This window comes from Aulonocara stuartgranti (assembly GCF_965226115.1).
Source record: "Aulonocara stuartgranti genome assembly, chromosome: 16".
NCBI classification, from domain to species: Eukaryota; Metazoa; Chordata; class Actinopteri; order Cichliformes; family Cichlidae; genus Aulonocara; species Aulonocara stuartgranti.
Window position 1 is genome coordinate 579549 of NC_138952.1, and position 15452 is coordinate 595000.

The following is a 15452-nucleotide window of genomic DNA, read 5'->3' on the forward strand; positions in this document are numbered from 1 at the left end:
ACGGACAGACGGACACATAGCGATGAGACGCGTCCACGGTAACGGTTCGTTCAGGTGTGCTTTAATGGCGGCCGAGCTCCTACCTGCGCCTGCTGCCGTTCGTAGTTGATGGAGTTCCTGTTCTTCTCGCCGCCTTCTGCCCCATTCACAGTCGTCTTGATGAATGATGCCTGGTGGTCATCTCCCTGGAGATTTCTGACCACGCCCACATGAAGATCCTCAATGAAGGGGGAGGCGGAGCCACCGTGAGGAGGCCACCGGCCATGAGACAGATTCCTGAGTGACAGACAGGAAGGCATGAAATCCAGACTTCCTGTCTCTCAGTTTTACACTGTGCATTTACTGTGACACAGTACCACAGGTATCGTGTGTACTCGTGGTACTGTGTGTACCTGTGGTACTGTGTGTACCTGTGGTTGTGTGCTGCAGTGTGTGTACTCAGCAGTGTAAGTTCATAGAGCCTCTCCTCTGCACACTGAGCGGTGAGCCGAGCCTCAGCGTCCTGATCCCAGCAGTCCTCCATCGTGTCCTTCAGCGAGCGCAGTAACTAAAGTACACAGAGTGAGAGACACGCTGGGATTACTCTACATCCAAAATACTTTTGGGAATTACCCTTTGAACCTTTGTCTAACTTCAAAGGTTCAGGCTGTGGAGCAATCTGACCACATCAAACTGAAAGACGGACCAGGCTGTTCTCCTTCCAGGCCTCGGGGAACCTGGGTCTGTGTTTCTCTCTGACCACCAGGCTCTGCATGTCCTCGAAGCTCGGATGATTCCCGAGCTCGGCCTGGAACGCCAGCTGGTACTCTGGCACCGCTTCCCCTGAGCGAGCAGTGAACACAAACACGCTGTCAGCTGAGGTGGTGCTACTTTACTGTGTGTAAGCAGACGGTGTGCAGGTGAGCGCGCTGCGTACCTGGGAACAGGTCGGAGCACCTCCTGAAGCTCTCCCAGTACAGCAGACCCAGAGCGTAGACGTCCACCTGCTTCAGCGCCGACTCGCAGTCTCTGAGGTTTAGAGCTCCGCCCAGAACCTCCGGAGACATGTAGCGCACTGTCCCCACCTGCACACAAACACACCATCCATCAGCTCCGCCCTCTGCTCATTCCTCACCTGCACATCAGATCAGAGCGAACGTTTATGAACTTTGACCTCAGATATGGCCATGGTGTCGTCGTCTCCGGGGCGACAGGGCCGGGGTCCCGTCAGTCTCATGGACAGGCCGAAGTCGGCGAGGACGCAGGACAGATCGGCCCGGACCAGGACGTTCCTGCTGGTCAGGTCTCTGTGGGCGACGGCCGGTTTGTGCTGGTCTGAGACAGTCGGGTACACGTGTTTGTTGTTGTTTACAATCGACCAGGTAAACAAACATATCAGCAGGAAAGAAAAGCACAAACAGGAAGAAACAAAGACAGCAACGTGCAGACGTTTCACAGCAACGCAGCCGGACGATGACGGCATTCACGTCATGAAGCTGCCGATGAAGCCAAGAAGGCGTTCTGTTTCCTCCGACACACGTTCAGCGATGGAAACATGAAAGAATGACAAACTGAGCCTTTTAATGTTTTTACTGTTAAAGAGAAAAATAATTTCATCAGAAACATCATCCTTTCTTTTCATGTGACAACGACATATATTACGTTCATAAACAGCTGGCCGTTATCCACCAGAGCCTCTGCTGTCAGAGAAATAATCCTCCAACCTCAAAATCAGCACCATTCATCCCAATATTTAGATATTTATTATTCCAGTATTCCATTTATGTCATTTGTTCTCTAAACAAACAAACTAAAGCAGCAGACTGGGTCTGTTCCAGCCAGCAGGGGGAGACACAGCACCTGTTTCCAGATGCTCCTCACACGGACCAATCCGCTGCTGAAAATAGACCCTGAGAGCGGCACCGTTTCTTCCTGTCTGTGTGATCAAAGCCTGCGATGAAGAAACAAGGATGACTCTGCACGAGCGACACGAGGTCATCTTACCTCCTCGGTGCAGCTCAGTGTGCAGGAAGGCGAGGCCTCTGGTCACGCCGTGAGTCATCCTGCAGCAGGTCAGCCAGTCCACAGTGTGGAGAGACAGGTAGTGAGACAGGCAGCCCTGCAACACACACACACACACACACACACACACACACACACACACACACACACAGTTTGACCCTTAAATGCAGCTTTGTCTGATCTTTTTGACACTACAGGAAGTTCCTGCAGCATGAATGGTGCATGTTGTACACTACACTGCCAAAAGCATTTGCTGCCTTCGCACACATGACCAGAAGTTCATGAAGTCATTACTAGTTAACGTTAAACGCTGGCTCGTTGGCTGATTTGAGGCCTTAGTTTTCACCGGAGCTACAGTATCCAGAGTCGTACGTAGTGAGGAGGTAAAGTTATTAACACGATAATCGACCTCTGTTGGAGCAGCGTTCAGATAGCTGCTCTGTGTTGGTACCGTTTATTTTTAATATCCATTTCTTACTTATTTATTTGTTGATCTTGGCAGCTCCATATATTCACTCTGTAACTGGATACGATGAAAGTTAAAGTGGCGACTTCATGGTTGATGTTCAGCCTTAAGATGAACCGTGTGTGTGTGTGTGTGTGTGTGTGTGTGTGTGTGTGTGTGTGTGTGTGTGTGTAAGCGCAGACACTTAAACAAGTAATTACTGTCTGAGGGCTGCAGAGGAATGCAGAAACCCACCAGACCAGACATCACTGCATCTGTGTGTGTCTGTTTGTGTGTGAGATACAGACTGATAACAAGAGTCTGAACATGTTTTCACATGTTGGGAAACTTTCTGAGCCCTGATGATGTCAGAAAGGTGCAGATTGTAAAAATGATGTGAGGTCATCTGAAGCGTGTTTCAGGTTCAAGAGACGAAACAGTAAAGTCTGCTCGCCTGGAAGGGAAGAAATCAATCTGAAGACTGACGGAGGTTTGAAAGCTGATCTGTGTGTGTGTGTGTGTGTGTGTGTGTGTGTGTGTGTGTGTGTGTGTGTGTGTGTGTGTGTGTGAGATCAGAGGCTCCAGACAGGAAGAGGGTGTGAAGGCGCCGTCTTCCAGCACAATAACAGACTAATGGAGAGCAGAGGTGAAGGCTGACAGCTGCACTGTGAGACTGTGTGAAGGCGCTGCTGGCGCCCCCACAGGCTGCAGACCCCATTACACCACAGGGTGACAGTAGACAAGCTGAATGTGTGAGGTTTGCCCCGAGGGGGCGCTAGAGGCATGAACGTGGCGGGTCAGGAGAGCTCAGACAGCAGGCGCAGTCAGACGTGGTCCAAACACACCTGAGGCTCAGCCAGGTCATCTGACCAATGGCTGAGCCTCAGCAGTCAGACTCACTCTGAGTGGGCTCGGCCTGTCATGCCTGCTTTGGGCCAGATCTGCTCCCCTGACCACCACCGGAGGACTGGGCTCTCTCAGTCCTCCGGTGGGTCCACGGGGACCCGCCGTGACCGAGCTTCAGACCTGCTGTGATGAACTCACGTGTGGGTAGTACTCCATGATGATCAGAAACTCAGGGCGTCCGTCTGCCGTCGTCCTCTCGTTCGCGGTCAGGAAGCGGGCGATGTTGTCGTGCTGCTGCAGCAGCGGCACGCAGTAGATGGAGCGCTCGTTGACGTAGTTCTGTCGGTTAGCTGAGCCGAAGAGTTTGGCAGCCACGCAGCGCTCGTTAAGAGAACCGCGAAACACTGCGCCGTAACGGCCTCGACCAATCAGCTGCCAGGACAGAGGATAGAAACAGGAAAGTGAGCTGTGGCGTTCCTCAGGGATCAATCTGAGGTTGAACCTCTAACCTTTGTATCATTATGATTGGTCTGTTTTTAATGGCCCCGCCTCTTCCCTTAAAGGAACAGTGCAACAAAGGGGTCAAAGGTTACAGGTAGGGCTGCTCGATTATGGCAAAAATGATAATCACGATTATTTTCACTGAAATTGAGATCTCGATTATTTGACGATATTTATTTAACCCTTTAAGACCTACTATAGAACCAAGTCCACCAGAGCTTATATTATTTTTTTACATGCTGTAGTGTCATTGGGAGCATTTCAAGTTGCTATACATCAATACAACTGTTATAGCCCATATTTTAATAATATGTATGCATTAAGTCCATAGTAACTACATTAATTGCAAAAAAGTGCAATAAACTACAAAAAAATTGAAAATCGTTTTTGGTTTTTTTACATATATTTCTACTTGGAGAAATTTAAGAGGTTTATCCCTCGAAACTTTAAATACAATAAAGTTGCAAAAAATAGTTTACAACAACAGGAAATTTATTTTGAGTGTCTTCATAGTTTTATTTTGGAGATACACCAATTTTTATATACTGCAGGAAAAACGAAAAAACAATCCTATGATGCAAATTTGCAAAGAAAACAGCAGGTGCATCAAAATAAACTATTTCCAGCAGTGCAATTCGAGTTCTAAGCATCCCAGCAACTATTCAGAAAAGTATAGAGTCAAACATGACTTATAAAAACACCAGTATAGGCTTTTAATGCCTACAAGTAAAAAACTGCATTTTCCGCAAAAATGACATCACTTCCGGTTTCGGGCAGGAAATGACGTACATGCGATAGTTCGCGTTGACGTCTTGTTCACTGTGGGAAGTGTTACGAACAGCTGATCGGATCGGCAAAACGTGTTTCTGGAATATTATGTTTTTGTTCCTGCAAGCGCTTTTTATGCAATTTTTGCAAAACTTCATGTGGAAGGAAACCGTGGCCGAGGACAAGCTGATGGCATAAGATGTAAGTACAACTCCTCCGGTTTCATATGCAAAACAAATTATTGTGCTAGCTTACACGGTTCCGGTTCTACAGGGATTTAAAAATAGTTACGCAAAACGGAGCGTGCCTCTGCCCGGCTTTAAAGGGTTAACAATTACAATGTGTTGAATAATGACTTTGAAAAATAATAATAAATAGTGCAAATACTGATAACAGTGCAAATGTTTGCAATATAAGAAACAAATGAAAAATGTAAACATCTATGTTTAGTGAACTTTGCAGTGTTGCTCTGTGGTGCAGCTACGACACCGTAGCAAAGTTTACACACTGTGTCTACTTGATCCACGTCTGACCGAACCCATAATGTTTCCACTAGGGCTGCCACGATTAGTCGACTAGTCACGATTACGTCGACTATCAAAATCGTCGACGACTGATTTAATAGTCGACGCGTCGTTTGAAGCTTTGTAAGATCACAAAAGACGCAGGAATAATAGCAGGATTTAAGAGTGTAATAACGGACTGAAACAGAGGATGGCAGCACTGCATGTACAAGGATGCCAGCTGCCGTTAAACCCCGAAGAAGAAGAAGAAGCTGTGTCCCAGAATTCATAGCGCGGCCCAGCCCAGTTTCCAACAATGGCGGCAGCTAGTTAGTTTTAATGTTACTCTTATTATTCTTTCTGGGTCACAAAATAAACGTTTAACATATTTTCAGGCGAGAATGTAGCTGTGTAAACCTCAAATATCTGCTCAGTTTATCAGGACACCACATATTTTCAAAAGCGCTCCGACGTTTTCGGAGACGTCTGTTACCCACTAGCTCGATAGCTAGCCGGGGGCTAGGTCACTAGACCCGTGAGAACACCGGACTCCCGGCAAATCGTTTTCAAACCCACCGCCGTCTTTCGCGACTCAGGTTAAATATATATGAGTCACTTAGATAACTTAAAATGTTATTGTTTGGCTTTTTTTTAGTATTTTATTTGTTCCTGAGTAAATCGGTTTGGCTGAGATTAAAGTTATAGTTTTTACACAGCTGAATAAACGTCAAGCAGACAGCTGATTATCAGAAGTGTGAGATGCTGGAGAATTTACTCCGGTGTCCTGTTATATTTTAGATAGCAAGGAGTTTATTAAACTCCACCGAAACAATCTGCAAATTTCATTAAAATTGAATAAACTATCATCTTGTCTTTATTTTTAGTTAGCACCTTAAAAGCTTAAAGCTGTAAGCTAATGATCGTTATATAAGAGCAGATGCTGCTGGTGCAATAAGCTGTACGCTGTACGTCCAATGGATGATGATCTGATTAGTCGACTAATCGCATAAATAATCGGTGACTAGTCGACTATCAAAATAATCGTTTGTGGCAGCCCTAGTTTCCACACCACTGAAGTTTTTTTACCTCTTTTCAACCAACGGCAGTCACTCTCCTCTCCATATAACTTCTGCTGAGCTTTCCGAGCTTCCCTCGGGTCCTCTTATTGTTGTGACGAGTGTTCGAAATGCAGAGAGGTGCGTTCGATTTGCCACACGGAGCAGCGCGAGAGTAAAGCACGAGGGAGGGGCTAATAATCGGCTCAGTCATTTTTAATGATCGTTGAAAGCCCAGATCGTAATCGAGATTAAAATTTGATTAATTGAGCAGCCCTAGTTACAGGATGGTCAGTTTGTGATGGCGTTGTCTTGCTGCTGTTGTTCACCGACTGACCAGTATTATCCAAATAAACCTGTGCAGCTGCTGCAGGGTGTGTGTGTGTGTGTGTGTGTGTGTGTGTGTGTGTGTGTGTGTGTGTGTGTGTGTGTGTGTACCTCCAGCAGTTTCAGGTTGTCGAGGTCGATGGAGGACTCTGCGTTCGCCGCCTCCATCACATCCACAGCAGACAGACTGTGTTTCTGCTTCCCTGCACAAACACACACAGCTGATCACATGACCTCAGTCTGGCGAGGACCAACATGGCTGCCGGACAGCAGCCAGGTCAGAAGTGAGTTAACATTGATTTTTATGTATTTGTTATAATTAGTGTCAAAATCAAAGCACAGATGTCACTGCAGCTCATATCACGCGACTAATTTCACGTGTAATGTCGGAGGTCGTCAGATGGGCGAGTTTCCTTTGATTACAAAAACCACAGTTGTGAGCCAGCGCCACCTCCCGAGGACTTCAGACCTCCACACACTAAAACAAATCAGCTGATCGCTCAGAAGGCACTTCCTGTTTACAGCGACTGTTTAAAAAGAGCACAGGATGTTCAGGCTATTGTGCTCTAAAGATTACTCCGAGACGACAAACCTCCGCCCAGCTGGAAAATTCCCTCCACATGTCGTAAGAACTTAAGTTCGGACCTCTCAGAGTGTCTGACCCTCACTGTGTGAGGTTTGCTGAGAAACGTCGTGTCACATGGTCTCTTCCTTCAGTGTGTTTCAGGTCAGATCCAGCTGTGAGCCTGTGAGCAGCTCCGCTAACGTTTTCATGCAGATCCATCGATCCTGCTTTAATCTGAAAAACTCATCACATGACTTCCTCATTTGTTTCTTCACAAAACACTAAACTGTGTGCATGTGTGTGTGTAGGTGTGTATATACGTGTGTGTGTGTAGATGTGTATATACGTGTGTGTGTGTAGATGTGTATATACGTGTGTGTGTGTAGATGTGTATATACGTGTGTGTGTGCGTACGTACGTTTTATTATGCGGTATCCCAGGAACAGCGCCACAATGAGGATGGCTGCTATGGCGATGGTTACCAGGGCGATGAGCACCGTCACCTCTGGCTTCAGCCGGTGATCTGAGGGGTTATGATGTCATCATCACATCAGTGCGACACACATGTTTGTACTTCTGTCTTTGTGAGGACCTGCGCTACTCTGTGTAACCTGCGCTCTGAGGTCAGTTTGACAAAGAGGGACCGGTCTGCAGGTCAGACTGAGGGGCTCATACAGATCAGACCTCAGACCAGCTGTCAGTGACGCTCGTCCACCGCACCAGCAACCAAGAGGACAGAAAGCTGTGGCTCATTAAATCATTAAGTGTGTTACTGTAGGGTCTACCTTACCATAAAACACACCTTGAGGCGTCACTCAAGTTCAACTTTCACTCAGACCGTCTAAACTTGGATCCAGTGTTTGGGAACTGCAGACATTTTCACCAGAGATGGCACCAGACCACTTTTTATGTCCGATACCGATATCATACATTTGGATATCTGACATAGACATCCAGAGTTTAAAGCAGTGCAAATAAATGCAAACACGTTTTCATGACACTCGTCTTCATCAGGATCAAAGCTGGGACAGAAAATCGAGACCCGCCCCTGCACAGCTACCAGCTGTCAGCTACACAGAAAGGATCCTGGTGTTATTTGTCTCTCAGAAACAGTTCAGAACTTCATCTGCATGTTTCCTCTCACCACATATCCAAACCATCATGACCAGCAGCTGTATGCATACATGAACCCTCTTGATTTTTCCAGGAAGGATCCAGAATTTCAGTGCACCTCCCGAAAATCTCACGGAGCCATTCTCCTGAATTTCTCCCAATTTTCCACCCGGAAAACAAAATTGAAAAACCATATCCCAGAATTCATAGCGCGGCCCAGCCAATTCCAGTTTCCAACAATGGCGGCAGCTACTTAGTTTTAATAAGTAGCTGCCGCCACACCCGCCCCCTCACCCCACACCCGCCCCCTCACCCCACACAAAAGAGGATTTCACACCACCTCCTCCGACCACAACTCTTCATATTCATGAAGCAGATGTGAGGAAGCAGTTTAAGAGTCTGAATGCTCGGAAAGCTCCCGGCCCAGACGGTGTGTCTCCTGCCACCCTCAGACACTGTGCAAACGAGCTGGCCCCAGTGTTTTCTGGCATCTTCAACTCCTCACTGCAGGCATGTCATGTGCCTGCCTGCTTCAAGTCCTCTACCATAATCCCTGTCCCCAAGAAACCTAGGATCACTGGACTAAATGACTACAGACCCGTGGCTCTGACATCTGTGGTCATGAAGTCATTTGAGCGCCTAGTTCTCTCCCATCTCAAGACCCTCACGGCCCCCCTCCTGGACCCCCTGCAGTTTGCATATAGAGCCAACAGGTCTGTAGACGACGCCATCAACATGGCCCTACACTTTATCCTGCAGCATCTGGACTCCCCAGGAACCTACGCCAGGATCCTGTTTGTGGACTTCAGCTCTGCCTTCAACACCATCCTTCCAGACCATCTCCGAGGCAAGCTTTCCCAGATGAATGTGCCTGATCCCATCTGCCGGTGGATCACTGACTTCCTGACGGACAGGAAGCAGCATGTGAGGCTGGGAAAGAATGTCTCGGACTCCCGGACCATCAGCACCGGCTCCCCTCAGGGCTGTGTTCTTTCTCCTCTGCTCTTCTCCCTGTACACCAACTGCTGCACCTCCACCCACCAGTCTGTCAAGCTAATCAAGTTCGCAGATGACACCACCGTCATTGGGCTCATCTCTGACGGGGACGAGTCTGCCTACAGGAGGGAGGTTGAACGTCTGGTGTCTTGGTGCAGCCACAACAACCTGGTGCTGAATGCCCAGAAGACAGTGGAGATTATTGTGGACTTCAGGAAGCACACAGCCCCACTCCCCCCCATCATCCTGACTGACACCCCCATCACCTCTGTGGACTCATTCCGCTTCCTGGGTACCACCATCACCCAAGACCTGAAGTGGGAGCCCACCATCACCTCCGTCATCAAGAAAGCCCAGCAGAGGATGTACTTCCTGAGGCAGCTGAAGAAATTCAACCTGCCAACACGGACGATGATGCAATTCTACACTGCAATCATCGAGTCCATCCTCACCTCCTCCATCACCGTGTGGTACGCTGGAGCCACTATCAGGGACAAACAGAGACTGCAGCGTGTTGTGCGCTCTGCTGAGAAGGTGATTGGCTGCAGACTCCCATCTTTGCAGGACCTGTACACCTCCAGGACACTGCGGCGTGCAGCCCGGATCTCAGCTGACCCTTCTCACCCTGGACACAGTCTGTTTGACCTGCTCCCCTCAGGCAGGAGGCTCCGGTCCATTCGCACCAGAACCTCTCGCCACAAGAACAGTTTCTTCCCCTCTGCTGTTGGACACATGAACAATAACCACATGACTGTCCCCGCCACTAACACATGACCCTACGCTGTGTTCACTGCATCATTTCATGTCTGGCACTGATCACCACCTGCACTCATGTATATATCTTTCTACGTAGCACTCATAATTCTTATTCTCATGTATATATCTCATGTATATCTCATGCACATATCTTTCTTTCTACATAGCACTTTAATTCTTATTGTCTGCACTGAAGCACCGCAGCAATTTCCTAATGTTGTAAACCTCAACATCTGGCAATAAACCCATTCTGATTCTGATTCTGATTCTGATTCTGATATTACAGTTATTAATCTTTCTGGGTTGAAAAATCAAACTTTTAACATATTTTCAGGCGAGAATGTGTAAATTATCTGAGCCGGCGAGAACAGCGAACTCCCGGCACATCGCTTTCAACCCCCCCGCGGTCTTTGGCTAGTTATCGAAGTCCACTCAGATAACTGTTTGTCTTTTTTCAGTGTTGAATTTGTTCCTGAGTAAATCAGTGGATGGATGGATCGGGTTACATTTTTAATTTCTCCCGATATCCAGTAATTTAGGTCGGGACCGATACTGTATATGGGATCGGTCCATCTCTAAGTTTTACATACAGCTGCTGTTCCTCGACACGTCCTGGTGAACGAAGCAGAGCGAGGAAAGTGTTTTCTAAAACAGAACGGCGTGTGCTCTGTCTCACAGGGCATTTGGTGCTAATGATGATGCTAATGATGGCTAACAGGAAGTTAGCCTCCAACAAACAGCAGCGTCATAGTGAAATAGAATAAATAGAAGCTTTATCTTTTGTCTCTTCTTGCTGCTGCTCAGTGGAGGCGTTGCTAACGGTTACACTGCTGGGTCACATGATGAGTTATTATGGAGCGGGGACCACTGATTGGTGTCAGTGCTTCTCACCTGTCTGTTCCGCCTGGCCGTCCGTCCTCATCGGTTTCAGAGCGGGTGTGTCGGCGGTGGGCGGGGCCTCTGTGTAGTTGGCATTGCAGAGGTCGTGGCTGCAGCAGCAGAAGCGATAGCTGCCTTTCTGCGTGGAGGACGGCTTCTCTGTTACCAGGATACAGCGGTCGGCTTGACACTCGTGCAGGTGAGTCCAACAGCCTGAAAGCAAACCGAGGCCAAACTGTAACCAGATACAGTAGAAGAACGCAACAGAGGTCAAAGGTCAGGGAGTAACAAACCCCGATGAGCTCACCTTGGGTCAGCAGGTGCATTTCTCCATCTGCTTTTTTTTCCCACAATCCATAGCAGCGGGAGCCGTGGCTGCAGCGGATCGTGCCGTTTTCCAGCACCACTCCTGGCTGCTCATTGGCAGGAACAGGCTCCACCCCCTGGGGGTTACTGGTGAAAGCACACAGTCTGTCCTCAGCATCACTGGACTGCAGACCTGAAAACACAGAGACTCACCTGTCAGCTAACAGACTGTATATTAAAGAGGGTCAAACCCTGCTCTCTGTCTGAGCTCAGTGACCTTTGACCTGTTTCAGGTCTGACTGAACAAAACAGGAAGTTTAGTTTGGAACTGATGGTCAGAGTCACAGAGGAACAGGAAGTGTTCTTGTCCCCGCACTGTGTGACGCGTCCACAGCTAGACTGACCTCTGACCTCAGCCTTCACAGAGATCGAGCTGTGAGGCCGTGAAGCTGCAGCGAAGCCTCACATAAACACTTCTGACAGTTACTGTCCTCCATCATTGTCGCCTCAGAGCGAGCGGCGAGCAGTGACGGAGGTCAGAAACGATCTTTGTTCTTGTTTGTCTCGGGTTGTTTGTGGTTGGAGGTTGGGCTCGGTGACATCATTACACGGATCTCTGTGATTGGCGTCCACGTCAGCCTGAAGGAAAACTCTGACAGCAACAAATTAACATGCAGTGTGGCGCTCCGAGAGCGCAGCGGGAACGTCGGAGCGGCGTTCTCGCCTCGGGCCGCTCAGCCGCCTTTACAACAAAAACCATTAATGTGATGTCCCAGCAGCTCGTCTACACGCATCCCATCAGCCCACGCGCAGCTTCAGACGCCGCAGCGACCGAGGAACGCTGGAAGGAAGCGAGAATCTGAAAACCAGCAAAGTTTGATATTTAAACGGTGATGTTTGCTCGCTCGTGCTGTCAAAGCTACAGCTGAAGAAGCCCGAGGCTCAACAAGAACACGGGCGAGAAAAATCTCGTCCACAAACACTGAGGTCAGCTCCCGCTGTCCGCCTGATCGTCGTCAGGTCATCAGTCGGGGGTCGCGCAGGGTGACGGCGGTCTCGGGGATCGAGTCATCACTGAGACACGAAGCACGTCGCTTTGTTTTTAATATCAGTCTGATTAATGATTAGGACCTGGTGTAATGTGAGAGTGCAGCAGCCGCAGGCATCATCATCATCTGGGCTGGACTCTGAATCACGGACACTTTACTAACCCCAGAGGGAAACTGAGTCGTCATAGCAACAAACATGACAGACCACAAAGCCCTCGTATGAAGTGCAGAGACAGACGAGGACATCAGAGGACATCAGAGGACAGCAGCACTCACACTGATGTCTCTGCTACAGGTATCATCACTGTTTGCTACAGGAGGTGTGACAGCAGCAGCGGGGACGCCGTCCTGGGCCGCTCTGCCGTACCTCCAGCAGTTCTCTGATGTCACAACGCTCGCCGGGCCGCTGAGCAAAGCCTGGTCACACAAACACACCTGTGTACCTGAAACCTGAGCTTCTGGCTCTTTCTGATTGGACGCAGGTGTTTCCTGGGTGATGGATTAACGCGCTCACACAGCTGGACTGTTGTCATTTCCAGATGTTGTGTGTCTGTATTTTTACATCAAACTGAAGCCCAGAAATAAAACTTTTAACTGTTTCTTATGTCATGCTTCATAAGACAGCTCGTGTCTCGGGTTGCCGTGGCAACAGCAGCGGCTGCTCAGCCCACGCGTCTTTTGAACAACGACAACAGAGAATCGCCTGGACGCACATCTGGATGTTTCTGTGTTCAAGAAGAAAGTCAAACGTTTGCACACAGCGAGAGCAGGATCTGAGTGTGTGTGTGTGTGTGTGTGTGTGTGTGTGTGTGTGTGTGTGTGTGTGTGTGTGTGTTATTTTGGTTTACATGTGAATGAGGAGCTGCATTCCTGAGCGGAGTCTGCCGGCTCCACCCGGGCGGAGTGGAGCCAGCACAGCGCTGTGTTTAGTCTGCACCGAACACACTCACAGCCGGAGGAAGGTGTGTGTGTGTGAGTCTGTGTGTGTGTGTAGCCTTATCAACCACATCGCAGCACAAACACAGAGCACGCTCAGACTGCCTGACGACAGCGTGTGTGTCCCAGTCGGGACCAGAGGGTGTGTGTGTGTGTGTGTGTGTGTGTATATGTGTGTGTGTCTGTGTGTGTGTGTGTATGTGTGTGTGTGTCTGTGTGTGTGTGTGTCTGTGTGTGTGTGTATGTGTGTGTGTGTGTCTGTGTGTGTGTGTGTGTATATGTGTGTGTCTGTGTGTGTGTGTATATGTGTGTGTGTCTGTGTGTGTGTGTGTCTGTGTGTGTGTGTGTGTGTGTGTGTATATGTGTGTGTGTCTGTGGATGAACAGTCATGAAGTGAGAATGCAGGAATGTGAACACACAACAGGGCGGCTTCAAGGCCACACACACTGCTTTCCTGCATCACTGAGCCTGTGTGGATGCTTCCTGCCCGGCGGGGCGACAACAGCTCGCCATCAGCTGTTTAAGGCCGACAGTGAACTCTGTGTGGAGCATCACAGTCACTCTTCATGGACGTAAATCTGCTCCGTGTGTCTCACGCCGTCCTTCACTCACGTCTTCGGTCTCGGTCCACAAACTGAGAAACATGCATGCTTTCACAGTTAAGCTGAACTTTGACCCTTTGGTTATAAAATGAGGTCAGTAAATAATTGTACCTGATCTGAGATCAGTGAGGAACCCTGTGCTATCACAGATCACTGAGTAGGTCAGACACACCGTTCATGTGTGTGTTACTGAGAACAACGTACCCAGGCTCCACCCGCTGCTCCTCCACCCTCACACTCAGTCCTCTCCTGTCCTTATACACATGACTCCACCCAATCCACTCCACCTGTGGTTGGACTAAGCTTATAGACCTGACCTGTCAGGGAGGGGCTCTGCTCCAACCTGACACTGCAGTAAAACCAAGGAGATGGTTACTGACTACAGGAGGGGCGGAGTCTCCATCAAGATTGTCTTCAAACACACCACCTCTGGTTAAAGAGCCATCAGAGGCCACACCCCCCGAGAGCTGCACAGGAATCACACCCATACAGTCGGGCACGCTCGCTGCTCAACGGCACACGGGCAGCCTGCTCAGCAGCCTCCACCCTCTCGGAGGACATCTGGACAGCAGATGTGTGACATCATCATTGTGTGTTTGTAGCATCATCAGCTTCAGCTCAGTCCCGCCCTAAATGTTCATCACGAATCCTTATTTACTCTCACTGATTTTCATCAAATGTTTTTGTCTCACTGACAATAACCATTATTATTGTTATTGTCATTATTATCATATCCAGCTGCTCATGGCGTTATGTTTGTGCCGCTATTCTGAGCGCACGTAAAAAAATTTGCAGGTGCAAGTGTTGCATTTTGAGGAGAAAGTTATTTTGAGCGAAGAAAAGCTGAATTTGAGTGAACAAACTTCAAACTGTATTTCAGTGTTTGCTGTTATCCACACACACACACACACACACACACACAACAGCAGCCCCTCTCGCTCAGTGTTTGCATTTGCGCTCGCAATGTGTCGCTCGCGCTCTCAACATTTCTGCCCGTGCGCGTTCAACTCTTTCTCTACACCGTTATATTTGTGCCACAAAACCAGCCAATCACAGACTTGGATGCAGAAAAAATCTGATTGTCTGTTTTGGTCTCCAATCAGCTCGAAATGACGAAATGCAATATCCCAGAATGCATTTGGTCCATTTGGGAGATGCCTGTTACCCACCAGCTAACCGCATAGCTGGACTGGACTGATGATTTTTCATTTTTATGTTTGTTTGTTTGTCTTTGTAACGGTATAAACAATGAAAGGTGGTGGATTAGCCAGTTGGTCATGATCAACTCTGGGCTGGACCAATTACAACACATCCGTGTTGAGGGGAAAAGGAAAGCGATTAGTCCCGGACTTCAGCTACAATGAAAAAGACACAAAGCTGGAGATATTCTGTCTTTGCTTCCTCTTCTCCTCTCTCTCCCTCCCTCCCTCTCCCGTTTCTACTTCAATCACGAAACTGATCAATGATCAGCTGATCATCTCTCTTGTTTGTTTATCGCCCACTTTGCGCCAGAAAGAGGAAACCAGCGGATGTCGCGCTAAACAACAGCAGCACGTTTAAGCTTGATCAGCTGTTGTTAGAATTTATTTAATATTACTTTCTAGTATCAGCTGATGTTTGCTGGAGCCACAGCTGTAAAGCTGCTGGTCATGATGTCGGTTTGGAAACATAAAGGTGATACAAATCATACATACCGTAATTGTCGGGCTATAAGCCGCTACTTTTTGCACAAGCTTTGAACCCTGCGGCTTTTAGTAAGGTGCGGCTTTTCTATGGATTATCCATGATTTTGTGATGATTTGTT

General features: G+C 48.4%; 2 protein-coding genes across 2 annotated transcripts in view; one reads left to right on the forward strand and one right to left on the reverse strand.

Annotated features, from left to right (window-relative positions):
- The window catches only part of LOC309691488 (bone morphogenetic protein receptor type-2-like), a 28512-nt gene that overhangs the window by 6650 nt on the left and 6410 nt on the right, over positions 1-15452 (reverse strand). The window contains exons 3-13 of the mRNA XM_082509154.1: positions 11063-11254; positions 10768-10968; positions 7430-7534; positions 6558-6649; positions 3491-3724; positions 1984-2098; positions 1154-1314; positions 917-1064; positions 686-822; positions 411-547; positions 84-276 (exon numbers count right to left, since the gene is read on the reverse strand). Coding sequence (XP_082365280.1) covers positions 84-276; positions 411-547; positions 686-822; positions 917-1064; positions 1154-1314; positions 1984-2098; positions 3491-3724; positions 6558-6649; positions 7430-7534; positions 10768-10968; positions 11063-11254 — 1715 coding nt within the window. The remainder of the gene's footprint in view (positions 1-83; positions 277-410; positions 548-685; positions 823-916; positions 1065-1153; positions 1315-1983; positions 2099-3490; positions 3725-6557; positions 6650-7429; positions 7535-10767; positions 10969-11062; positions 11255-15452) is intronic.
- LOC309691496 (heat shock 70 kDa protein 12A-like) overlaps positions 6624-15452 on the forward strand; it is a 21407-nt gene continuing 12578 nt past the window's right edge. Inside the window, exon 1 of the mRNA XM_082509178.1 lies at positions 6624-6730. The gene's annotated coding sequence lies outside the window, so the exon portion shown is untranslated. The remainder of the gene's footprint in view (positions 6731-15452) is intronic.